General features: G+C 34.6%; 2 protein-coding genes across 2 annotated transcripts in view; both read right to left on the bottom strand.

Moving 5' to 3' along the window:
• The window catches only part of LOC136029361 (ADP-dependent glucokinase-like), a 66678-nt gene extending 45556 nt beyond the window's left edge, over window positions 1-21122 (bottom strand). Inside the window, exons 1-3 of the mRNA XM_065707673.1 lie at window positions 20713-21122; window positions 12778-12968; window positions 7838-7934 (exon numbers count right to left, since the gene is read on the bottom strand). Coding sequence (XP_065563745.1) covers window positions 7838-7934; window positions 12778-12968; window positions 20713-21104 — 680 coding nt within the window. The 5' untranslated portion in view covers window positions 21105-21122. The remainder of the gene's footprint in view (window positions 1-7837; window positions 7935-12777; window positions 12969-20712) is intronic.
• Window positions 21123-24555: 3433 nt separating this feature from the next.
• Window positions 24556-26270, bottom strand: part of LOC136029360 (neurexin 1-like) — a 117684-nt gene continuing 115969 nt past the window's right edge. Inside the window, exon 8 of the mRNA XM_065707672.1 lies at window positions 24556-25776. Within this exon, the coding sequence (XP_065563744.1) occupies window positions 25247-25776 (530 nt within the window). The 3' untranslated portion in view covers window positions 24556-25246. The remainder of the gene's footprint in view (window positions 25777-26270) is intronic.

The following is a 26270-nucleotide window of genomic DNA, read 5'->3' as shown; positions in this document are numbered from 1 at the left end:
TTATAATGATTTTTTTTTTCTTGTTAGATATTTTAGTTTACCGCTTACTTCTCTCCCTAGGGTACCAATAGGCGTTGAGCGTACACTACGTAGAAATAATCTTCATTCTCTGGATTTGTTAGTTTAGTCTATAATTGGCAGTGGAAATGTCAAGATTAAAAATAGATGGATTTGCAAAAACAAAAATTATGTTGAACCTTGTGACTTTGGAAAATGTTTGAATCTAAATGATAAATTTCAGTAAAAAAGAAAATATTCTCTCAAAGAATGCTTGACGTATCATGGAAAATGATTCTCCAAATTGGGATTATTGTATGAGGTTTTTACATCGTGGGCCAAACGCATTAAATCAATTTATCGACATGCTAACCGAAATAAAACGAAATGATATAGTGGATTAGCTCTTGAACACTTCCTAAAAACATTCAAGTTTCCATATTGATTTAAGACTCTACCCGAATGATGTTTTAAGTCTCTACTTTTTCGCGAGAACAGTCGACAAGTGAAAAATTCTTTTCAAACAGATATAATTGATTTTGACATCACTCGATTTCCAGAAACATACCATCACTTTTAATGGTTAACAATCTCTTGAAAAGGCCCATTGGTGTACCTACCCACAGCCTATCTAACATATATCGATAAACCTCGCTATACAATCAGGGATTCAATAAACCTATCTTTACCTTTAATGGTTAACAATCTCTTGAAAAGGCCATTAGTGTACCTACCCACAGCCTATGTGACATTTATAGATAAAACTAGTTATAAAATCAGGGATTCAAGAAAAAAAACTATCACTTTTGTTGGTTAACAATCTCTTGAAAAGGCCAATTGGCGTACCTACCCACAGCCTATCTAACATAAATCGATAAAACTAGTTATACAATCAGGGATTCCAGAAACACACCGTCATCTTTAATGGCCTTAGATCTCTTGAAAAGGGACATTTGCGTAAGTACCCACAGCCTATCTAAAATACATTCATAAAAGTAGTTATACAATCATGGATTCCAAAAACATACTATCACCTTTAATGGTTAACAATCACTTGAAAAGATCGATTGGCGTACCTACCTTAAATAAAGAGCGATGCGGGGACAATGTATTATTTTTTTCGGAGAAACTTCGAAAAAGGCTCATTCGTTTGGAAATTGAAAGGGCTAGTGCCCTTTTTGAAAGTCGGAAGTGACTGGAGGACAATTAACTCCCCTACCACGCCCACCATTGAGGATGACACCCCCCAAGAGCCATCACCGCAAAGGGTGTAAGTTATGCCCTGGAGGCATATAGGGTATATGTATATATATATATATATATATATATATATATATATATATATATATATATATATATATATATATATATATATATAAGGGTGATCGTTTAACCTTTGGAGGAGGAATATTGCATTGGGAATCAGAGGTTCTAGTGCTCTTTTTAAGATTCAGAGTGATCGGAGGGTGGATACTCCCCTCCCCCTCACCTCGTATTTCCCGAAATGCATCTGATTTTAATTTTGAGATGACTATTTTTTGTCGTAGAACTTTAGAAAACAACTCATTCGATGGGAAATTGAAAAGGCCAATGCCCTTTTTAATAGGCGAAAGTGATTGGAGGGCAAATAATCCCCTGCTAGGCCCACCATTTCCCCAAACATATCCAACATAAATTTTGAGACAGCCATTTTGTTCCACGTAGTTGAAAAGTCTTGTAATAATGCCTTTGAGGATGACAACCCCCACAGCCCCAAGGACAAGAGTTGTACGTAATGTCCTGGGGTCATATAAGGTATATATAAAAAAGGTGATCGTATTAACTTCGGAGGGGGCTCATTGGATTCGTAATCAGAAGTTCTAGTGCCCTTTTTGAGACCTTTTTAATTGATCGGAGGGTGGATACCTCCCACTAGACCTCGGTATTTTACCGCAATGCATCTGATAGAAATTTTGAGATGGCCATTTGTTGTCGTAGAAACTTCAAAAACAGCTCATTCGATTGGATATTGAAAAGGCCAGTTTCCTTTCTAATAGTGGAAAGTGATTGGAGGGTAACTAACCCGCTCCCTCGCCTACCATTTCCCCAAATCCATCCAATAAAAAATTTATGATGGCCATTTTGTTCAATGTATATGAAAGGACCGGAAATTATGTCTTTGAAGATGATACCCCCCGCCAGCCCTTAGGGTAAGATAAGTTGTGCCCTGGGAGCATATAAGTTATACAGAAAGAGGGACCGTATAAACTTTGGAGGGAGCTCTTAAAATTGGTAATCAGAAGTTCTAGCGCCCTTTTTAAGATTCAGAGTGATAGGAGGGTTAATAACCCCCACCCTTCCAAAACCTCGTATTTTCCCGTAGTGCATCAGATAAAATTTGAGATAGCAATTTGCTGTCGTAGAAACTTCGAAACAAGCCCATTCGACTGGAAGTTGAAAGGGCTAGAGACTTTTTATTAGTCGAAAGTGATTAAAGGGCAACAAGATCCCCCACACCCATCAATTCCCAAAACACAGTAATCCAAATTATGAGATAGGCATTTTGTTCAGTGTAGTTGAAAAGTCTGGAAATGATGTCTTTGACAACCCCATACCTTCTCAAGACCATACCCTTATTTGCACTTTACTGAAAAAAAATGGCTGTGGATTGTCAGTGTAGTATACACATATTGATATATATTCCTTAAAGTTTTAATAATTTTAAATTTATTAAAGTTTAAAAAGTTAAAATATTTTAAACATATTTTGTTTATTAAAATCATGCAATAAATAACCGAGATAAACTCAAAACGAGCAAAAACTAACATGTGTAGGGCTGACAATCCTCATGTCTTCTTAAGACCAGAGCACAATGTGCACTTTACTGAAAAAAAAATATTTAAAATGTTTTCACTTTGTGTAAAATGTTTTTACTGGATATATCAAGGGGGAAGTCCTCCCCCTTGTACTCCAATTACAGCGCGAGTCTCTGGTACCCTTTTAAAAAGTAATAACAGATCGGAGGAAAGCAGCCTTTCTCTCAAGTTTATTCATTTTCCAAGCAAATCCAGTCAAAATTTTGAGAAAGCCATTTTGTTCAGCATAGTAGAACGGTCCAGCAACTATGTATTTAGGAATATTAGGCATGTCAACCCCCAAAATCATGTAATTGGTCCATTATACCTTAAAACTAAATGTTCCTCTAAAAATAAATCAAAAGTAATTGGGTTAAATGATTGCCAATAAGCAATATATCGAGAACGACTGGGGGTATTAAGCTGAAACTTTCGGGGATACAACTTTTCATACTTCTATTCTTACAACATAAATAAATAAAAAGAGTATAGCATATCCAGGTTGTCAAAGAGCATAGACAGAATCTTTTGGGAATGATATTAAGTTTTATTTTTCAGGTCAACTTCAGAAGCTATAAAATTAAATTAAAAAATACTGTTTGCGTCAGGATTAAAAATTGTTGAAAAAGTTTAAAAAGTTAATTGTTGAAAGTTAATTGCGGAAAAAGTTTCTCCAACATACAAATAGCAGTCCATATTACGCGTTCTTATAGAAAAAACTGAATAGATATACGATATTTTTTTCCATGAAAAAGACTATGTAAAACAAGAGCTAAGAGCTCATATGGCACTTGTGACGAGGCGAGAAGAGCTAAGAGCCAAGAGATCATAAGGTATGAGCTCTAACAAAGTTCTGTGAATCAATAGATTGATTTAAAAAGGAAAATAAGAGGCTTAATGCCGGTCAGGATTTAAAATAATAAGAGCTCTGAGTCACGATGTCTTTCTAAATATCAAAATTCATTAAGATCCGATCACCCACTCGTAAGTTATAAATAGCTAATTTTTTCTAATTTTTCTTCTCCCTTTAGCCCCCCAGATGGTCGAATCTGGGAACTACGACTTTATCAAGTCAAATTGTGCAGCTCCCTGACACGCCTATCAATTTTCGTTGTCCTAGCACGTCCAGAAGCACCAAACTCGCCAAACCACTGAACGCCTCCCCCAACTCCCCCAAAGCGAGCGAATCCAGTACGTTTCTGTCAATCACGTATCAAGGACATTTGTTTATTCTATCCACCAAGCTTCATCCCGATTCCTACACTCCAAGTGTTTTTCCAAGATTTCCAACTCCCCCCAATGTCAAACGATCTGGTCGAGATTTGAAATAAGAGCTCTGAGACATGAATTCTTTCTAAAAATCAAATTTCATTAAGATCCGATCATCTATTCGTAAGATAAAAATACCCCAATTTTCACGTTTTCCAAGAATTCCGGTTTCCCCCTCCAACTCCCCCCAACGTCACAGGATCTGGTCGGAATTTAAAATAAGAACTTTAAAGCACAAGATCCTTCTAAATATAAAATTTCATTAAGATCTGGTCACCCTTACGTAAGTGACGAATACCTCAACTTTCAAAATTACCCCCCCCTCCAATTCCACCAAAGAGAGCAGATCCGGTCCGGTTATGTCAGTCACGTATCTTAGACAGGTTTTTATTATTCCCATTCAGTTTCATCCTGATCTCTCCGCTTTAAGTATTTTCTACGATTTCCGGTCCCCCCAACTGCCCCTTCCCCTAATTACGCTTGATCCAGTTGAGATTTAAAATAAGAGATCTGAGTTACGAGATCCTTCTAAATATGAAGTTTCATGAAGATCCGATCACTCTTTCGTAAGTTAAAAATACGTCATTTTTTCTTATTTTTCAGAATTAACCCCCCAACCCAATAGATCGGATCCGTTCCAATTATGTAAATCACTTATGTAAGACTTTTGCTTATTTTTCCCACCAAGTTTCATCCCGATCCCTCCACTCTAAGCGTTTTTCAAGTTTTAGGTTTCCCCCTCCCAACTCCCCCCCAATGTCACCAGATCTGGTCGGGTTTAAAATAAGAGCTCTGAGCCACGATATCCTTCTAAATATCAAATTTCATTGAGATCCGATCACCTGTTCGTAAGTTAAAAATACCCCATTTTTTCTAATTTTCCGGATATACCCCCCCCCCCCAACTATCCCAAAGAGAGCGGATCCGTTCCGTTTATGTCAATCATGTATCTATCACTTGTGTTTATTTTTCCCACCATGCTTCATCCCGATCCCTCCACTCTGTGTTTTCCAAGTTTTAGGATTCCCCCTCCCAACTCCCCCCCCCAATGTCACCAGATCCGGTTGGGATTTAAAATAAGAGCTCTAAGACACGATATCCTTCTAAACATCAAATTTCATCGAAATCCGATCACCCGTTCGTAAATTAAAAATACCTCATTTTTTCTAATTTTTCAGAATTACCCCCCCCCCCACTACCCCAAAGAGAGCGGATCCATTCCTATTATGTCAATAATGTATCTGGGACTTGTGCTTATTTTTCCCATCAAGTTTCATCCCGATCCCTCCACTCTAAGTGTTTTCCAAGATTTTAGGTTTCCCCCCTCCAACTCCCCCCAATGTCATCAGATCCGGTGGGGATTTAAAATAAGAGCTTTGAGACACAATATCATTCCAAACATCAAATTTCATTAAGATCCCATCACCCATTCATAAGTTAAAAATACTTCATTTTTTCTATTTTTTCCGAATTAACCGGCCCCCGACTCCCCCCCCCCCAGATGGTCAAATTGGGAAAATGACTATTTCTAATTTAAGCTGGTCCCGTCCCTGATACGCCTGCCAAATTTCGTCGTCCTAGCTTACCTGGAAGTACCTAAAGTAGCAAAATCGGGACCGACAGACAGACAGACAGACAGACCGACAGAATTGGCGATTGCTATATGTCACTTGGTTAATACCAAGTGCCATAAAAAAAAACGAACAGAAATTAATTTAAAAGATTTTTTCCTCAAGACGAGCTTTTCAAATAAAAGTAAAGAGCTCCATTAAGCCAAGAATGAGCAAATATAAAGTCAAATAATTTTTCAAGCGTACAACTGCCACAAATCACTATCAATAAATAAATGAAACTTAAAACGAACAGAAATTACAACAAAAAGCCGAGTAAAACTCATAACGAGCAAAAATTAACATGAGTGGGGATGACAAAACCCTATGCCTTCTCAAGATCAGAGCTTGCGCTTTAAGGAAAAAAATACACTTGAAATGCTTCTCACCCTTCTTACAATCATAAATGAAAAATTATCAAAACCTAAACAAAGAAATGTCAGTATATGTATATTTAACTGACAATCCACGGTCATTTGTTTGTTTGTTTATTTCAGTAAAGCGCAAATTGTGTCCTGGTCTTGAGAAGGCATAGGGGTTATGAGCCCTTTTCATGTTAATTATTGCTCGTTTTGAGTTTGATCGAAGGGCGGATACCCCCCTCCCCACACCTCATATTTTCCCGAAATCAATCTGATGGAAATTTTGAGATGGCCATTTGTTGGATTGGAAACTTCAAAAAGAGCTCTTTTGATTGGAAATTGAAAGGGCTAGTACCGTTTTTAATAGGCGACTGTGATTGGAGGGCAACTAACTCCCCTCCCACGTCCACCATTCCCCCAAAACCATCCAATATAGCCATTTGTTCAAAGTAACTGAAAGGTCCGGAAATTATGTCTTTGACAAGGAAAGACATGGTATCAAAAGTTCAAGGCACGGAAAGAGGTTTGAAAATTAATGTTAAAATTAGTAGATTAGTTCAATTAGGAATAAATGAGGATGTAGAAGTGACAATAAATAACAAAACCTCAATCAAGTGGATAGCTTCACTTACCTGGATAACATTATTAGTAAAGATAGTGGGGCCACAGTGAAGACATAAAAATAGAATACTAAGTTTTTTCGCACTAAGATTAGGGCACTGGAGGCATCGGCATAACAGTGGTCGACTATGTCACTGGGACGAGGTTGATTCAAAAGGTGGAGGAAGATATGCAAGCTATTTTTTAGAGAGACGTCCAACGACAGTTTAAGGTACTTGTTTCACCGACAAGTACCGGGCATTACAAAAATCCGCCATTTTTTTTCATTAATTTTTCTATTATGATTTATTTTTTCGATAACAGCTATTCTACCTAACCGCAGTTGGTGCCAGTAGAAAACATCGCTTGTAGAACACACATGGCATTTATAAGCCACGTTTTTGCTGTTTATATTGGTCAATCCATTCAACTAAAATATACGCTTTTCAACTGTTCTTTGAGTTTTGGAAATAACAACAAAGTTCCAATGGGGCTGGATCTTGACTAAAGATGGATATCGCAGCAATTTCCACAGAAATTCTCCCAAGACTTCTTTTGGAATGGGGGAAGAATAAACAGAGGCATTGTCACGACAGAAAAGGATTCCATGATTTAGCTTTCTAGAATACTTTTTAGCTACTTCTGTTTTCAGTTTGCTTAAGATTTCTACCCAATAGGCTCTTCGACAGTTTCTCAACTTTCTAAAAAGTCCACAAGTACGACTGCTTCGGAGCTCTAGAAAACAGTTGCCGTTACTATGTTGACAGATATTCAGTTCTTTTTTGTTAAATTCCTTGTATATCTAACAGTAATCTGTGCGAAAAATATTGTTTAGTCTCAATTTCTAAGACTATAGTTATAGAAAGAGTAAGATGGTTAGGTCACGTTTTATAGACAAATATAATGGGCTACCATAACCGTACTTTTTAGTCATTCAAATGGGAAACAACAAAAACAGGACGTCCTTGAATAGAGTGGGGAGAGAAAATAAGAGGAATTAAAATCAATTCGAAATTTATCCAAAAGAGAGTGAAGTCTGGAACCGACTAGAGTGGAGGAGGACCATGCACAGCTGTGTGAGTCTCAGGCAGCTTTGTCCTTCAATTCATTGTTAACAATTGGAATGTATTACGACATAAGATCAAGTCAAATAGTAAAACCTCACCTGTTGGCTCGGGGTGCTTTAAATGGTCCCCACTTAGATCCTTCTTTGTACTCTAAAATGAGGTGGATGTCATCTTCGTTCAGGACATCGCCGCTTACTGGTCAAAAAAAAAATATTCTATTAAAATGATGTGAATGTGCCTTCCAGCTTTTTTTTCACTCTCTTAATATTAAACATGTATTTTTCAGCTGTTGTACCTTAGATATCTTATTCAATAGAATTATCTACAAGTTTAATTACAAGTTGTAGTTCTAATTCTAAACCTCAAAAATATCTCAATTCTATACAAAATACAAACAATTTTAAACTCTACACATGTAGGTGATTTGCAGATTTGGTATACGGTAAGCATTTGAAACATATTTTTTTAAAAGCTACTGTATTTTCAAAGTTGCTCATTGCTGAAAATCACAAAAACACATCTGATATAAAATATTACAACCCAAATAGATTAAGCTATGCTGCTAGTAACATCGACCCATTAATTTAGAACGATTTTTTTAATTACGTTAAAATAACAGGAACTGTTTCTTTCCACTTTTACCCCATATTTTCTAATACTATACCCAATTTTTTCTGCTCTTCTTTTCTGATTTTACTCTCCTTCTTTATTAATCGTTTATTACAAAAGCTTATTTACTGAGTGTTCGACTTTAATCTAATAAGGGTACCTGAAGGACTTATTAGCATTAAATTTAAATACTTCTTCAGGATGGGGGGGTCAACAAAGTTTCCAATCTCCCATGCTCAAAGAGTACGTGAGGCTGATAAAAGAGAACTTTGGCACTTTAGCATGGTTCAATGAGAGTTCAAAACACCAGCGCAACTGATTATGCAGCATTGACCCGCAGAAGAAAAAAAAAATAAAAAAATAATAATAACAGAATAAGCTTCATTTCAATTTATCAAAAATTACGTTTAAATTAAAACTAAATCTATTTAATATTTTACGATATTAGGCAGTTTCTTTTCTTTTGAAACTATACTTTAGTGATTATAAAACAGTTAGTATGCAAGATATAGACTAGTAACAAAAACAGTAGCCTTTAGACAAATTAAATAAAAAAAAAAACAAGTTTTTTTAACTGAAAGTAAGGAGCGACATTAAAACCTAAAACGCACAGAAATTACTTCGTATATGAAAGAGGCGTTTTAAGTTTTAATGTCGCTCCTTACTTTCAGTTAAAAAAACTTGTTTTTTTTATTTAATTTCTGAACGTTTTTGAATCAAATCATGTTTTGATTTTGGCTCTCTGCAGAGGAATAATCAAAACGAAATTTGCATATTTTTTTTTTTTGGCTAAATGGCTTTCTCATAATTTTGATCGAATGATTTTGAGAAAAAAAGAGCGGGGTACGAAGCCTAGTTGCCCTCCGATTTTTTGGTTAATTAAAAAGGCAACTAGAACTTTTAATTTTCTACGAATCTTTTTATTGGTAAAAGATTTACGTAACTTATAAATTAGCTTACGTAGAGAACTTCTGTATTCTCATGTTTTTATTACATATATGAGGGGATTCGCCCCATCGTCAGTACCTCGCTCTTTACACTAAAGCTTAAATTTTATCCCAATTCATTAAGAATGACCCCTGAATCACAAAAGCCGTAGAATAAATAGTTGAAATTACTAAAAATACTTTAGCGTAAAGAGCGAGGTATTAGAAGGAGGTGAGCCCTTCATATGGGTAATAATTTCTGTTTGTTTTAAGTTTTATTGCTGTTCCTTACTTCCAGCTGAAAAAGCTTTTTCACATTTATTTTTTAATTGTTTTTTTTTTAATAACGCTAGTAAATCCTGCTCTCCCTTCATGGAAATTTTCTTCTCCCATGATAAATTATCGATGGAAAATTCCCCCAGCATATCCCCCTTTTCTCGACCCCTCCCCCAACCAAAAAAATCCTCCTGAAAACGCCTGTATATTTCCCAATAACCATTACTATATGTAAGCACAGGTCAAAGTTTGTAACTTGTTGCACCTCCCACGGGGACTGTGGGGGAGTAAGTCGTCCCCAAAGACATAGTTATAAGGTTTTTCGACTACGCTGAATAAAATGGCTATCTCAGAATTTTGATTTGTTGACTTTGGGAAAATAATTAGCGTGGGAGGGGGCCTAGGTGCCCTCCAATTTTTTTGGTCACTCAAAAAGGGTACAAGTACTTTTCATTTCCGTTAGAATGAGCCCTCTTGCAATATTCTAGGACAACTGGGTCGATACGATCACCCCTGGGAAAAAAAAAAACAAAACAAAAAAAAAACAAATAAACACGCATCCGTGATCTGCCTTCTGGCAAAAAAAAAATGCAAAATTCCACATTTTTGTAGATAGGAGCTCGAAACTTCTACAGTAGGGTTCTCTGATACGCTGAATCTGATGGTGTGATTTTCGTTAAGATTCTATGACTTTTAGGGGGTGTTTCCCCCTATTTTCTAAAATAACGCAAATTTTCTCAGGCTCGTAACTTTTGATGGGTAAGACTAAACTTGATGAAACTTATATATTTAAAACCAGCATTAAAATGCGATTCTTTTGATGTAGCTATTGGTATCAAAATTCCATTTTTTAGAGTTTTGGTTACTATTGAAACGGGTCGCTCCTTACTACAGTTCGTTACCACGAACTGTTTGATATAGATATTATGTTTTCTTTGCAGAAAACGTTCTTTTATCTTCAACCCAAGTGATGCAAAAGCGTATGGAAAGAAACAGATAATTTTATACGGATTTTGATGATTAAGTAATAAAATCCCTTAGAATACCCTGCCTTTTCGTTTATAATTAAAGTGAAATGAAAATATAACACATATAAATGAATTTAAAATAATTAATAAACCAAGAAACAAGGGTAATTTTCAGCCAGCTGAAAAAAGTAGAAACGAAAATGCAGTACAGATGTTTTGGTAAGGACCTCCGCCAAGCCGTTTTTGGTCTCAACACAGAAAAAAAAACGCTTTTTGAGCTAACTACAACAAGAGAACAAACTGTGTTTCCTCAGTTTTTGTTAGTTAACTCGTAACTGTGTCTAGTTGACTTCAAAAGGTTGGTATTTTTCGTGATAAGCACTAAGGGCGGCTTGGCGGCGGTCCTTGCTGAAACATCTGCTTTGTCTTTTCACTTTTTTTCAATTGTCTGAAAATCACCCTCGTTTCTTGGTTTCTTAATTATTTTATAGTTTTTTTTTGTTTTTAGAAAACGTCGTATAAAACCATTTCGGCCTCAAACGTACTTAAATGTAATATCGTTATTACATTTTATTCAGTAATATAAAAATACCGTCGCTTGTTTTTTTTCAGAGACGAATGAACTAAAATTTCCTTTCTAATAAATGTCCTATAGTCATTGATCCTGCTTACAAAGACACTAAATGTAGTGAAGAATGGTGAAGCTTCAATCACACTTCTAATTGAATTGATAGTTTTCATTAATTTGATTTATTCAGTCTGTCAGTGCTAGATGGTCCCAAGGTAATTGATAGTTACCACAGATTCCTGATAACCAGAAGAGTTTGAGGACTCTGTTTTGACTTGTTACTCATATCTACATGACTAGGCCTTAGTTTATAAGATAACTGAGAGATAAAAAGGGGGGTGGAAATTCCACAGTGGTACCCAAAGCAAGCCCTGTTATTTGCAACTCACAGCAACGTAACACTTGAAAACCTTAAGTATTGGCTACTGCCAAAATTAGCAAGATCCCAGACGAGTTCTAGGCTATTTATGGGGAACGTAGGTTTGAATGGGTAAACAGAAAACTGAATTATTGAATGCAAGACAAAAAACTCACTTTGCAGGTTTTTTGTCTAAAATATTATGCATTTCTCTTATTTATCTTACCAGCTACCATAACAAGTGCCATGGTATTCTTTATAACTAATTACATGATCTTTATAGATTTCCATTGTTTTACAAACAGATGGATTCTCTCAATGTAGGTGTAACCGCTAACATCAAAACTCAGAATAACGTGCAAAACTGAAATTATTATTTTGTTTTCTAAGTCTAGAGAATTTGGAAACACATTCAACACCAAATAATTTTTATCCTTATAATCTTAAAGCTAAATTTCAAATGTCACTTTTTTCGTTGACACATATTGAGCATGAAAGACACTGAATAAGTACCAAATGTAAAAAGAAAACAATAGTTACGATTAAATGATAAAACATAAAAATTGCAAAAAGTCAATAACAAAAAAAATCCTAATTTGGTGATAAAAGACCATCATGGGCATATTCCTATCTTTATGTGGGCCATGTTCATGCATCCAGCATGTGGAGTTTCATTCATTTTCCATCACTCTTTTATTGTCATAAAAAAGCAGCTATAACAGTCAATGGATTATAGCTCTGATCCACAACAATCACAACTTTTCAGTCACATTTTGTATAATCCAAATAAACAGTTCTACAATCAAGCTAAAAAAAAAAAAAAAAAAAAAAAAAAAAAAAAAAAAAAAAAAAAAACACAAGTCTTTTTACACGAATTGGAAGGAACTTTGGTATCTCAGGATTAACTGATAAGGAGGGAAAGGGTGTAAATTCAATATTTACATTGATACAATAGGCCACACGAAAAATAGTATTCACTTAAGACATTTTATTCTTTTTAAAAATGTTCATCAAGTCCCTTTTTACATTCTCCTTTCTCAGAAATTACACACATCAACGACAATCCCTTGTTTAAATTACCATAATGATTACGTGCATTATTTAATAGGTATATCACAAAGAAAATATTAGCAAAAACATCCACCCAGCCCCCTCCTAATCAGGAAGCAAAACAGGAATAGATCCAGCTTTATTTCCGACAACGAACATTTTTTTAATTTCACAGCTGGCTAAGTTTGATAAAATTTTACTTTTTCTATCTATTTTCTCTTCAATTACAGCTATTTAAAAACAAATGGAAGATATGTAACCCTCTGATAATTTTACTTTGTACCTTGCAAGGATCCTGGAAGTAAATTTCTAAGATTTGTTGACATTTTAGCTCCAAGCAAAACAGTTGCACCCTCTTTGATAAATCGTGTTGCCATTACTGGTGCATTTCCTCCCAGAGTCAGATGAGCTCCTTCTACTGTCTTGGCTGCATCTACAATTCTCTTGTAGTAATCAATGTTTCTAACAAATCGCCTAAAAGGGAAGATGTTATAAAGTTGTCTTCAATAGAGGGAAAAAATATAAAATGAAAAATGGGTACAAAGAAAATGCAAAAAGCTCTATCACTTAGCTCCATAGAGGGAGATGATTTAGCCCCCCCAGCCCCTCAAATCAGTTTTATGATCACGCTCCTGGCAGGAGCGCAGCTAAGGGGGGAGCAGGAAGAAGCCCCCCATAAGTTCCGAGGTGTCAACAAACAGCACTGAAACTTTGATATTTATCTTATGTTTAGAGTTTAATTTAGCTTGTGTGTCAGCATTTTTAGGCAAACTTGACAATTTTGTTGGCACATTCTTCATATCCCCCCCCCCGCTCACACACAAAATCCATGGTGCACCCCTGCCTCCTGGCAACTACTGCTACTGCAACTAACAGCTCACTACAGCACCAAGCCATTTTAGGACATCACAGCTACACATGGCCCTCCTCTAGCCCATTCTATTAAAAGCTTCATTCTTTATCACCTCTCATTAACTTCAAATTTCCTTTAGATACATCCTTATGACCTCTTCCAACTCTATTCAAGGACAGTCTGCTTTTTGCTTGGCCCAAACACCCAAACGTGTTACATTTTCTTATTTTTTTTCCCCTTGGGTATATTGGGAAGAGGGTCCTATAACTGAACTCAGAGTGCAAGTGGGTCTCATCTGTGCAAAAAAAAACTGACTATTTTATAAATCTGTCCTAATAACACTAATGAAAAGAAGGATTAGCTAGTGATTTTTTTTCACTCCTAATAAACCGTCTAGAGCTCCATACAAAGCCGTCTAATGTTTTGAATATAAACACCTATCTATACTGCTAATATAGGACTAAGTTTGAAATAGCCAACTTTATTTGATCCACACATCCTTCCAATAAGTAAAGACATATGAATAAAAAAATATATTCAATATCATCTGAATACCAGAATACACAAGACTCAAGAAGCTTTTGCTTGTTCTGAGAGACTTGGGTGTTGGAAAAAAATACATCAAAGTTACTGCACTGAACTTTCTTTCTCAAGTTCTATTCTTCACTTTGTTGATATAAAGATACAATGCGGGTTTTCTAATTAAAGTCCGTTTGGACATAAGTACACAACAAAAGATTATTTAAAAAAATAAATTTATGTTCAGAAATTGCATACTTTACTCTATTTTTCAACATAGTTACCAAACATAGATAACTTCGAAGACCACACTGCCTTTCGATGACGAAAGTAAAACAGTTCAAAATAGGGATGAAACTAGTGAACAGATACAAAATTTAACTGGATATTTCGAACACATATACAGGTTTCATCCCTATTTTGAACTGTTTTACTTTCGTCATAGTTACCAAGTTTTTAGAAACACTTATCATAACTCTCAACTAATTTTGAAGTAAAGTCTTTATAAGAACTTGTCAACGGCTCCAATATTCAAGAGTTCACTGCTGTTTTTACATCACCATCATCTTTTTAACAGTTACCCCTGAGGTGGCAACCGGTTGAACCTGGAGAAGAAACATGGGTTTCGCATATCACGTTCAGATCAAAGAAACTAAACATGGAGTGGAAACGCACAAATTCCCCTGAAAACTTGAAGACCAAAAATCATCTCTTCCCACGCAAAATCGTAGTGTTGGTGTTTGTGAATAGGCATTGTGTTTTTCTTGGTCGACTTCATGCAGTGGAGGAACCACTGTCAATGCAGAAGCATACTGCCTAACCCTCAGAAAGGCTTAAGGTTACTATGCCTTTTTGGATGTTTTAAAGTTTTCGAATCACGTCGCTAATTAAATACTAGCTATGCTAAACAGGATCGAACTGAGAATAACAATTCAGACTATTTAAACAATGTCTCAGGTACAAAAACATTGTTATTACTAATATTGTAAATTAATAAGTATTATTCCTATTTATCAATATTTAATACTTAATAAGTATTAAATATTTAAAATTATTCCTAAGCATCATGACAAAACTTTAGTTGAATTGTATTTCAGTTTTGACTGCATTTATCAATTTCAATTTGCAAACAAAGTACAGAATCATACTGATAGTAATGATAAATTACCACGCACTCTTGCCAATGGCTTTCAGGATTGGGCATACATGACTCCACAATTGAAAATATTTTAACTCAAAGCAGCCTTTCCTTCTTGGCTGAGTGAGCTCTCTAGCCTAATCACGCCATTATCTCTAATTCTAAATTTGATTTGTCTAAAAATGAGCTTTGGACTGCTGCCCTTGAGTTCTTTAAGGCTTTTCAAGTAAAATAGGATTTTGTGCAGGGAATCAGATTTTAGCAGTCTATACAGCTGACAGTTGCTAGCTCTCAAAGTAATGGCAGCAGTCAAAGTTTTGACTGGGTAGTGCTTGGACTGTAGCTAATCCCAGACAAATATGGGAGGTTGGGATTGTCCTGAGCACAATTGTCTGAAACAATATATCTTCTAGGCCATTGGTTCTACTGTAGCACCAACTTCACTGTAAAATGTATATTAGTGAAGACTACCATTAATCTTTTTTTTTTTTACAGAGATTTTTTTTTCATTTTTGAAATGGTCCAAAGCATCCCTCTACCCATGGTTTTGGATGACCATAGTATTAGGATGGGTACCATGCTAAGCTATTAGATTTGGAGTTTTTTTTTCAATATATAAAACGTCAAAAATAGTAAAAAAAGGACTTCAGGTATATAAATGACAATAAAAGCACTAAACTGACACCCAATTCATTGTAGTCTGTATGGGCTAAGATTGCTGTCAAACACCAATTCTAGGCCAGCTCTTTTTGTGCTTCCCAAGTTTTGTGAGCCAGGAAACTTGTAAACCAAACTGTCTGAACTAATATAAGCCTTATATTGAATCTTTGGTAACAAGTTTCTGTCCACTTTTTCTATTGAAGGAACCATGAAATCATCTTGATTGACACTTTTTATTTGAGCAACATAAAAAATCTCAGCACAAACTTTATTAGAATAGAATTATTTGCCACTGTTGAATCAGGATCAATGGGCTTGATGTCTTCCATGTCGCCAGAATGAAGTGAGCCATTGCTCAAAACATTGTTGAGATCAAGAAACTCACTCTCACTGCTTTCAACAATTTTTGATGACTGTCCACACTTCTGTTTGTGGTCTTGTTTGCTTTTGTTTTGTTGCTTGCTCTATTTCTTCTTTTCAAGTGTGTTGTTGGTTATTTGGGGGTGTCCCCAATTGTAGACTTCCACAGTGGCTCACCTCAAAACAGTAGATTAAAAGTGGGCACACGGGAGAAATGTTGAACATGTTCAGAAGTGACTATTGGCCTTCTTTTGGTCCAAAGGGCCTTGGAAAATGTCAAGGAACTTAGGTTTTCAGGCACCATAACTATTGGTTTGCCTGTTGCTACAGAGGGCAAAAAATCTTATCCAAGAAAACACCTTTGTTGAATAAGGAAATTCACTATGTTCTCCAGTATAAATTTTTCCAGGAAACACTGTGAAGTGAGTACTGCTAGTTCATAAGTAGAAATCTATTGTTGGTAATTGGAATTTTTTTTAATATCTCGGCTTTTACTATCTAGACTTCTAATGCTTGAGCAATTATTCACCCTGTATGAAGGCTAATCCTGAGATAAAAAAAAATAGACTTAAAAAGATTGTGTAGAATTGGATTTGTCATTCAAAGCTTTTCCTAAATATAATATTATAACTGTAAAAATTGCAGCCCCTCTTAATGAGGCAAAACTAAGCTATAGATTATATTCAAATTCAGGGAATAGTTGATTAAAACAGAAGCAACCCCAAAACAGGATCCATAAAAAAAGTATTTTGTAGCCAGAAGTAAAAATTCAGTTATTAATTCCAAATTGTTTTCTTGTAAAGTTTTATATTATTTTCAGACTTATTTTTTTTACAAATGGTTGGTCTTTATTTCTTACTCTGCTACCTGATTATCTGTTTTTGAAGATTGATCAAACAGTTTGTGGTAATGAACTGTAAGTAATTCAACCCAACAGGAACCAAAACTCTAAAAAAGAGCAACTACAAAACAAATAAGAGCTGTTTTCGTTTTTGATATTCTTTTTTTTACCAGGTGATTTATCTCTTCTGAAATATCTCTTCTCATGAGATGTATGTGTCTCTTTTCTTCTGCAAGAAGAGATGTACCTCTTTTCATGTAGCTGTTTTTTTTAACTTGGTCAAACTAAAAGCTCATTGAGTCTCAATTTTGGTATGTGAAAATTTACTTTTAAGTTGTTGTTATCCTTCATCCTTCTGAACAAGTTTTACTTACTCCACTTCTCTTCAACCAAAAGTGAATATTTATCCAAATTGCACAAAAATAGCAAAATTCTCTCAAAACTGTTTATTTATCAATTGAAAGAATATTAAAAGGAATGGTGGCTATCACGGTGTACACAGAGCTATAGCAGGTAACAGGAAGGCTCAAACATGGAAGATTAGTAGTCTAGAAACAGCCACACTACAATGTAGCAGTAATTCTGTGTTTATTTGGAGATTAGATTAGGACAGAACTAATATCACAGTTTCATAATGCATGTGGCTGCCAGGCTGTCAATCAATATTGTTCTCCCAGAAAATTAAATAGTGAATTTTATAGTTGTAGTATAGTGATCAATCAGTGTCAAGCATGTAGTTGGGTATGCATTATTTTCATGCTACCAATATCATTGGAGCGTACAACTCTATCCATAAAGTAACAGTAGTAAGCTATATACATAGCATACTTTAGATTTTGAATACAATACTCAACTACCAGCATTAGAGTAAATACAGTATTTTTGATAAAATTGAACATATAAAATTATAGAATATGATACTTATGGCTAGTATATGGCTTCCCACTGAATTAGATTACATTGTTAATTTTCATTCAGCTACTCAACTATTTTCATACTCAATGAAAATAGTCAATACTCAATACTCATTCAGCTACTCAACTATTTTCATACTCAACTACCAGCATTAGAGTAAATACAATACAGTATTTTTGACAAAATTGAACATATAAAATTATAGAATATGATATTTATGGCTAGTATATGGCTTCCCACTGAATTAGATTACATTGTTAATTTTCATTCAGAAAACTATTGATATTTCTAACTACAAGCTATACTAAGTTATATTTGCTACTTTTCTGCAAATTTCATGTATAAAAATACTTTTTACTCAAAGCAAAACTGTCAAAATGTAAGCTGTGTTGCTAAGGTGTTGGCAGCTTTTGGAATTTTGCTAGTGGCAGCTTTGGAGCTTTTTACACACACTTGGTTTGGGCAGACAAAAATGTCAAACCAACCCCCAATTATCATGTTTAGCCCCACCTCATGAGTCCTCTTGCAACATTAAAATAAGTTGGAAACAAATTTAAATAGATCACACCCAATTGTCTGTTCTAAAATCTTATTGTCTGAGCTACTTTTTTGCTAAAATAACCTTACTGCTAATCCAACAGCCTGGGTTACTCTATTAAATTTCAAACAGAGACCCCTTGAACATGTTGAAAAACCCTTTTTACAAAATAGGATACAAATGGCTGGGCATATCTAGGTCTAACCTAGGGTTAAAAACATCTTTTTAGGAAAGACAACTTTTCTTTGGCATTTTTGAAAAGTTGTAATGGGTTTTTGGACTGCCTCTTTTGTACTACAGTATGACACAATGCAAGTGTAGACCCAATCACCTCACTCTAGAGCCAGCTCAGTGGGAGTAATTTGTCATCATAAATTCAATGTGTGGTCTCTGTTTTGACAAGCATTTAATATTTGTGATTCAAAGAAAAAATACCAAGAAATAAAAGTTAAATTTTCAGATTCAGAAGACAATCAGCTTTCTCTTAATATGTGAATAGAACTGAAACACCAAAAATGATATTTATGTCAAAATATGATAATTGGTATTTCTGAAAAGAGGTCCTTCTAGATAAGTCAATAAACTAATAATTTCAAATGTTGAATCTTAAATAATTTTAATAATAACCAGATTGGTACATAGCTTGGATTTTTAGCAATTTATTGGCCTATAAAATCTTCTCAATTCTTATTTGATAAAAAGATGTAAGGTTTTGAGCTTTACATAATTTTGCTCAGTTGGATATTAGTTTTTTACCTTACCATGAGATACTTATGTGTATCATATATGTTATACCTATCTTGATTTTTGAGAATTTTTGTCAAGCCAATAAGGGTTCACACTCAATTCTCCAGATCAACCCTAACCTGCCCTATCTTGATTAAAATGTATCTTTCTCAAACACTAGCAACAATCTCCTAATTTTGGACATGATGTATATAGGTATAGATAGTTGTGATTGGCTGATAGTTAGGACTAGGCTAGTTGGGCCTGAACATCTACAATCTTATAAAGTGTTGTTTTTCAACTTAGGTTTCTTAAACATTGGCAACAATCTCCTAATTTTGGACTTGATGTATACAGGTATAGACAATTAGGATTGGCTGATATTTAGGACTAGTGCTAGTTAGGCTTGAATGACTACAATCTTATAAAGTTTTGTTTTTCAACTTTTAAATTTAAATGAAATTGCTTTTGAAGTCTGGTTTATTTAAATAAAACTATTCTCCCTACTTAAATAATTGTCTTAGATTAAGCCTTTCCAAGATTGAATCTGTCAGTGGTCACCTAATCTGATCTGTTCAAACTTTCAAATCATATGTCCAAGATTGGATAGCATTTCTCAAGATTAAACTCCAGCTTTAAATGGGTCCAAAATTTGGTTTCACAATTAACTGTCAGTGCAATTAAAATATTTAGCATTGTTTATGGCTAAAATGTTCAAACTAATCTAATTCTTATTAAGCAAACTGAGATAACATAAAAGTGAAACAATCTAATTTCTAGGCAAAATAACTGACAAAGAAGGTGTCATTTTAAGGGCTCAAAATCAAATTTAGGCTAGCCTATATAGGTAGCAGTTATTTGTAGAGCATAAAAAGACATGTTCTGTTTTTTTTCATCTTTTAATTATCTAAATAATGAAAAAAATAATCTGAAATTTACCAAGCCTCTAGGAAAGTTTAAGTATCTAAAAATTCTAGTTGATTAACTTCTTGCTATCTCAGAAAGGGATTAGGTTAGGAAAATGAAACTTCCAGGGATTTGCTACAGGCTAAAGTATGTCCTGGGAAGGTATTTTGAAGTACCTACCTCTACTCCTTCTCCCTCTAGAGGGCTCTGACCTTTGATGATCTTCAAAAATATGTGTTATAAATGAAACCTTGCAAAATAGATCTTCTGATTGAATGAAGTACAACAAAATAATTTTCAGCTTCACAACTTTGCTCAATCCCAATTTATAAGGTTTAAAAGATATGCAAATATATTTCCTAAATTTTGAAAAAAAGACATTGATATGGGTCAGAATATGACACAAATAATAGGAATTGCATTTTCAGAACTAAAGGCAGAGAGGAAGCAACTAGTAACTGGAAATTAAGGTAAAATGCTTTTCTGTCAAATTTTCAGTAGGTATAGACCTGTCATGTAGGCCTAGGCAAATCTCAGGGCTCCTTAGAGGGAGAAGGAGTGGAGGTGGGTACTTAAAAATATGTTCCTGGGATATACTTTAGCCTGTAGACCCATCCTTGAAAGTTTCATTTTCCTAATCTAACCCCTTTCTGAGACAGCAAGAAGTCACAAGTAGAATTTTACCAAAAATTCAAAATAGTCATGTCACAACCAGCATGTTGACAATGAATTTTTAAGCTTTTTAAATAAATTTGTACTTACTCTGCAGCTGCTCCAGCCAAAAAGAAGTAGGCAAACATTTTGTTAAGTTCCTCATCCCCTCTAATAGAGCGGAAATGTGATTCATCTCCCAGTTTGGGTGGGCCCAAATCTAAAGCTTTAAAAAACTTATCAAAATCAACCAATAAATCCTGGCAAGCACCAAATCCAATGGCAATATGATGATTATGAGGAATGTAAGCATTTTCCTTAGCTTCTAAATACTTCAGTATATGGCCTTCTCTGTCACCTCTAAATTTTGTTGCAGTGTATAGTCCAATACCTAATAATATGGTTCCTAAGAAATAAGGGTTCAACAAAGAAAATTCCCTTGTTGTCTCACTGTCTTCATTTTTTTTGGTCTGCTTCTGTCTTTTGACGTCCTGTCGATTCATTGTTTTGAAATTTAAAAATTAGTGCCGGAAGTGAAGTACTGTTGCCGACGAAAAGTGACTTTAGGCTAAAAGGCTAAAGAGAAAATTACAAACTGTTTTTATGTGGCGAATTTGTCTGTTCGAGATGTAGTAAAACCAATAACTAAGAAAAACTTCTTAAATCCTTACTACGTGATTTTAAACAATCGCTGTAGTTTTCTGACTATAAATCAACGGTTAAATCATTACTTCATTAATTTATTTTCAAAAATTTCAAATGAAATATTTCAAACTAAAAAAATTAAAATACACATTTTCAAACGAACACAAGTCATTTTTGGAACAATGTAACTATTATGCATTTGTAACCAATATCTTTGGGAAAAAATCAATGATGAAAATCTACTTAGACATTGATGAATGGGCTAAAAAGACTTACGTTGGTACTAGTACAAAAAAAATATTGGCACTCTCAGCACTAGTTCACTAAAATTCATGTTAATGAACTGCTGTGGAAATTATTCTCTAGCAGAAAAAGGAATCCGAAGAATTTGGTAAAGGAAGACAGTTGGCATTGACATGTTACAACAACTGTATTGTTAACTTAGCATAAAATGAGCTACTTTAAAAAGTGTTCGGAATAAACCCATTCTTCTCGAGACATAAGAATTGAAATTTAACAAATTATCTGTCACTCAATGATCGTAATATGTAGCTGAGTAAATATACAGATATATTTTAGCCTTCTTACAACTATTGGATAGCCTGTCAGTTGGAGGCATAAGGAATTGTTTGGGACCTAATCCATAGGTGAACACAGCGAAACACACAGAGGGGAGAGCCTCAAAACCTGTTCTACTTTTAAATTAAATATCAAGCTTTTCAGTAATTTTAGCTACAATTCCTTGGATTCTGGTTTTTCTTAAATACCCCTACATTATAAAATTTTAAGTTCCTTGTTGGGAACTGAATATGCCAGCTACTACTACTGCTACTGCTACAACTAATACTACTACTAATTCTACTAATAGTACTACGGCTACTGCTACTGTCACTACTGCTACTGCGGCTACAAATGTGACTTGTTGTGACTGCACCTGTAACTATCTCCGACTTCAAAAGCTTAAGACTGTGACTGGGACTGCTTGCAATTGTGACTAAATCTACTTTCAGGGCATACTGAGGGAAGGTGAAAAAATTAAGTCACGCTTTGTGCACGCTGATCACCAAAACCGTGCATCAGCAATATCTCGAGAACGGCTGAGGGCACTAAGTTGAAAATTTCAGGGAATACTGAAAAGTGTGAGGATGGCAAAGGATTCCCTTATCCTTTATAGACCTACTTGAAAATTGAACTAACGTTTGTGCTTTACTGAAAACGCATTATATTAAAAAAAATTCCATTTTTATATTTACAACGTTTAAAAAAATGGCAGTGAAATAAAATGAGTTTTAGTGAATAAATTGGCAGTGAATAAAATGAGTTAAAATAAGCTGCTGAGTTTTCAGGACTCTATGTAATTATATATTGTACATTCAGTTTATTGTCCTTAGTTATTTCCAGTCATCTTGATTATTATAGTGATTTATTTGCCGTCGATGTGTATGTATTACTGGCTGTTATCGTTATATTTGCTATGGCTTTTTATTTTAATTTCTGTTCATTATGGATTTCATTTATTTTTTAATAGCGATTTCAGATCTTTTTGAGTTGGAATTACTTCAGGAATTTATTTCTGCTCGTCTTAAATTTTATAAAGCTCTTCACTTTTCTTTGAAAAAGCTTCCTTTTCAGAATTTCTCTTAAGTCGACTTTTACTGAAGTGCGTATTACATTTAATATTTTGAGGAGTTATTATTTGTGGTAATTCTATTCGTTCCAAGATACTATTCATTCAATCCCTGTTAATTTTTGGATTTCAATTATTTCTTCACTGTAATGCTTGCCTCTGAGCTTGCCTCTGATTCTAGGCGAAATTAACGGCCTCACGTTTCACTTCTAAATTTTTGCTTTCAACCTGCCTTAGACTATAGGTAAGCGTCCGCCCCTTGTTTAACTCTCATTTTCAGGCAATCTGATGGTCCTATGTCAATTTTAAATTTCGGTTCAACCTGCCTGAGACTCTAGGCAGGTGTGACTCGCCAAAAGATAACAAACAGTGCATTTGTCCGATAGGAGAGGCAAATGTATAGGCAAATTAATAATAGGCAAACAAACAATAAAAACACTATAAATAGCAATATTCCAATGCTCACAAACATCTAGATAGGCTACCGACATATGTACAAGCATAAAACACTTTTAAATCCATGTTCAGTATACATTCAACTTTCCAATATATTTGCCACTCTCCCGATGCAATATTCAATATATTTCTCAACTATCAAATATATTGGAAAATTTTCCATTATAATGGAAGAACCGAGCGTGCTGAACCTGAAAGAACCTCAAAACAACTACACCATTTTAATTCAAGTTTTTTTTTCAGGCTCTAATTACCTTATTACTTTATTTTTGTTCCTTTTGGCTTTGAAGACCCTTCACAAATATTTAAATGTAACCCCCCTTTTAACAGATTTTTTTTTACTCAATCCACAATAAATCTGACGCCCAGAAAATGAGAAAACGCATTCAAGGGTGGTTGAATTTTAATCGACAAGGAGCCCTCGGTGAAAGAAAGAAGAAAACAAAATTAAAATAATAAGACTCTAGAATTACAGACCAAAAAGGAATAAACACGATAAGTCGTAGAATATCCGATAAAAAGCAAAATTCGACAATCGACGGCAGTCCAATCCAGTACGTTTTGATTTTTCTTACTTGATATCGCCTTATTTCTTTTTCTTCCTGTTTATCAGGACTCTTTGGAGTTTTTCTTTGATTTGGCATCTGTTCATTTTAACTAAGGACAATCTCTTGATCTTATAGGCAAAATATATGCATTACATTTTTCTTCTGTTAAATCCATTGGCCTTAGATATGTCTTTTTATTTCTTCCTTTATCTAAACTTGGGGTTTCTTCCTGAACTAATATAGCTGGAAATGGACACTGTTGCTAATTAATCATGATACCGTGATAAATATTGTAAACAATAGAAGTGGTCACAAAATTTACCGTAAAAAACCACAGGAAACAGTACCTGGCAGTTTGTTGAAATTCTTAAGATGTTCTTGTGACCATGAAACTTGCTGTAAGCTATACAAGCACAATTTTGTAGCCTAAACTCCCAAATATAGCGATTGAGGCGAGCGGAGGGAGGCAACAAAAAGTAATCTAAGGGTTGGCAACCAAAGCATCTCGTGCTCGAACAAAGTAAGGACCGTTTGTAAGGGTTATAGCTCCAATCATCCGGTCATGACAAGCAAAGCATATTTGTCACCTCCCTTCACTCGCGCTCTGGGTGGCAGCTCTGGTCTATGGATTTCAAAAACTGACTTCTGATTCTTCCTATCAGCAGAAACTAAATAATGTTAACAATGAATATTGTATTTCAGTTCTTTCTTTACAAGAGAATATAACATGCGCTCACCGGGGGACACAAAGTAGCCTAAATCTGGCAACATCTAAAGTATAATTAATTGTTTTATAAAAGCAACCTAACACACCTTAACGGACGGCTAATAAATAAGCTGATTAGGTTAAAAAAAAAGAAGTGCATGTTCGCACAAAATGATTTTTTGTCTTACACATAAAAAATCGCTTTAATAAATAGACTGGCTAATTTATAATAATTAAAAAATATACGTTATAGAGCTCGTGTTAAAATATGATTTACAACGAAGTTTTGTTGTGGTTAATGCCACTTGGACATGTTTCCACTTTGAACAGTTTCAATGACATTTATCAGACAGTTTAATCCCATGTGTGTTTACAAATGAGTTAGATCCGTAACAGGAGGACGAACAAGAATTTGCTGTTTTGGCTGTCTTTAAATTTTTTACAAAAATTAACGAGACTTCATTAGTTTAACGCTCGAGACGTTTATAGACGAAATTGGATTTTGAGATGTGTTCCGTAGTTGTACTATTTAAAAGTAAATAGGTCATCATAACGTATACCTTTATTGCTGTTATTTACTTATATTAAAACTAAAGACATCAAATTCAAATCATGTATAAACTTTAGTAATCTCCTCAAAAAATAGAAAATATTGTGTCACTTTTACACGTACCACTCCTTCAAATGCTTGCCAGATTTACTTGTTGGTGAACTCTTTTTCCCCTTTACATCTAGTTGCTGATCAGACCCTGAACTTTTAGTACTACTTATTTCGCTCTTTTTCAACGACCATGACCTAGGCCGTTCTTCAAATTTTTCCTTTCTCTCAGAATGCTGTTTAAGCTTCAAAACTAATATTGCTACAAGAATTATAGCTATTAGAATCCCAGCAATTATTCCAATAACAAGAGCTGTGCTTTCCTCTGCATCTGAACTTATACGCTCACGAATTTTTTCAAGTTCTTCTTGATTGGGCCTCTTGACAATAGGCTTATACATGTCAACACCTCCTATACCACCACCACCGGGATAGATTCTTTGGGCTGCAATTGTAGTAACAGGTTTCGGAGTGGAGCTCGTAAATTCATCCAAGAGCCAAAATCTTTTGTTCAAAGTAGCAGCTCTGGACGTTGCTTTGGTAGATGGACGTGTAGGTGGACGGTTGGTTGTAGTTCTTATTGATTTTCCTGGTCCTGAAAAGAGATAAATCAGAAAATGTTTTAATTTTCTCCGTTGGTCGAAAGACCAAATATAGAAGATTTTGAAAAGTCCCTTGATTCCTGATTCCTACAAAGAAAGAAACCGCAAAATGTTTTAATTTTTCATATTTTCCCAAGAAACAGGTGCATACTGATAATAATTTTAGAAAAAAGCATAGGGGACATAATACTTAGTTTAATAATTTCCATTGGTCTGAGTAATTGAGATCAAACTTATTCCATTATTTAATTTAAAATAGACCAGATTTTTCAGTTTAAATTTCAAAATACATTCTAGAAGAAGGTAAATCAAGAACTATCAAGTGAAAAAAAAAATCACAGTTGTAGAATGTTTCTGACCATAATCCAAAGTTTAGCAGGACCTACGTGAATTGAGTTGAAAGTTCTTCGATATCTTGTGCAGCCCATTTAGTTCTCCTAGAATTATTATGATCTATCTTCTACATATCGAGTTCCCTTTAAGCGTA

This window comes from Artemia franciscana, chromosome 7 (genome assembly GCF_032884065.1).
Source record: "Artemia franciscana chromosome 7, ASM3288406v1, whole genome shotgun sequence".
NCBI lineage: Eukaryota > Metazoa > Arthropoda > Branchiopoda > Anostraca > Artemiidae > Artemia > Artemia franciscana.
Note: the sequence above shows the minus strand (reverse complement) of the source record. Positions and strands in the feature narration are given on the sequence as shown.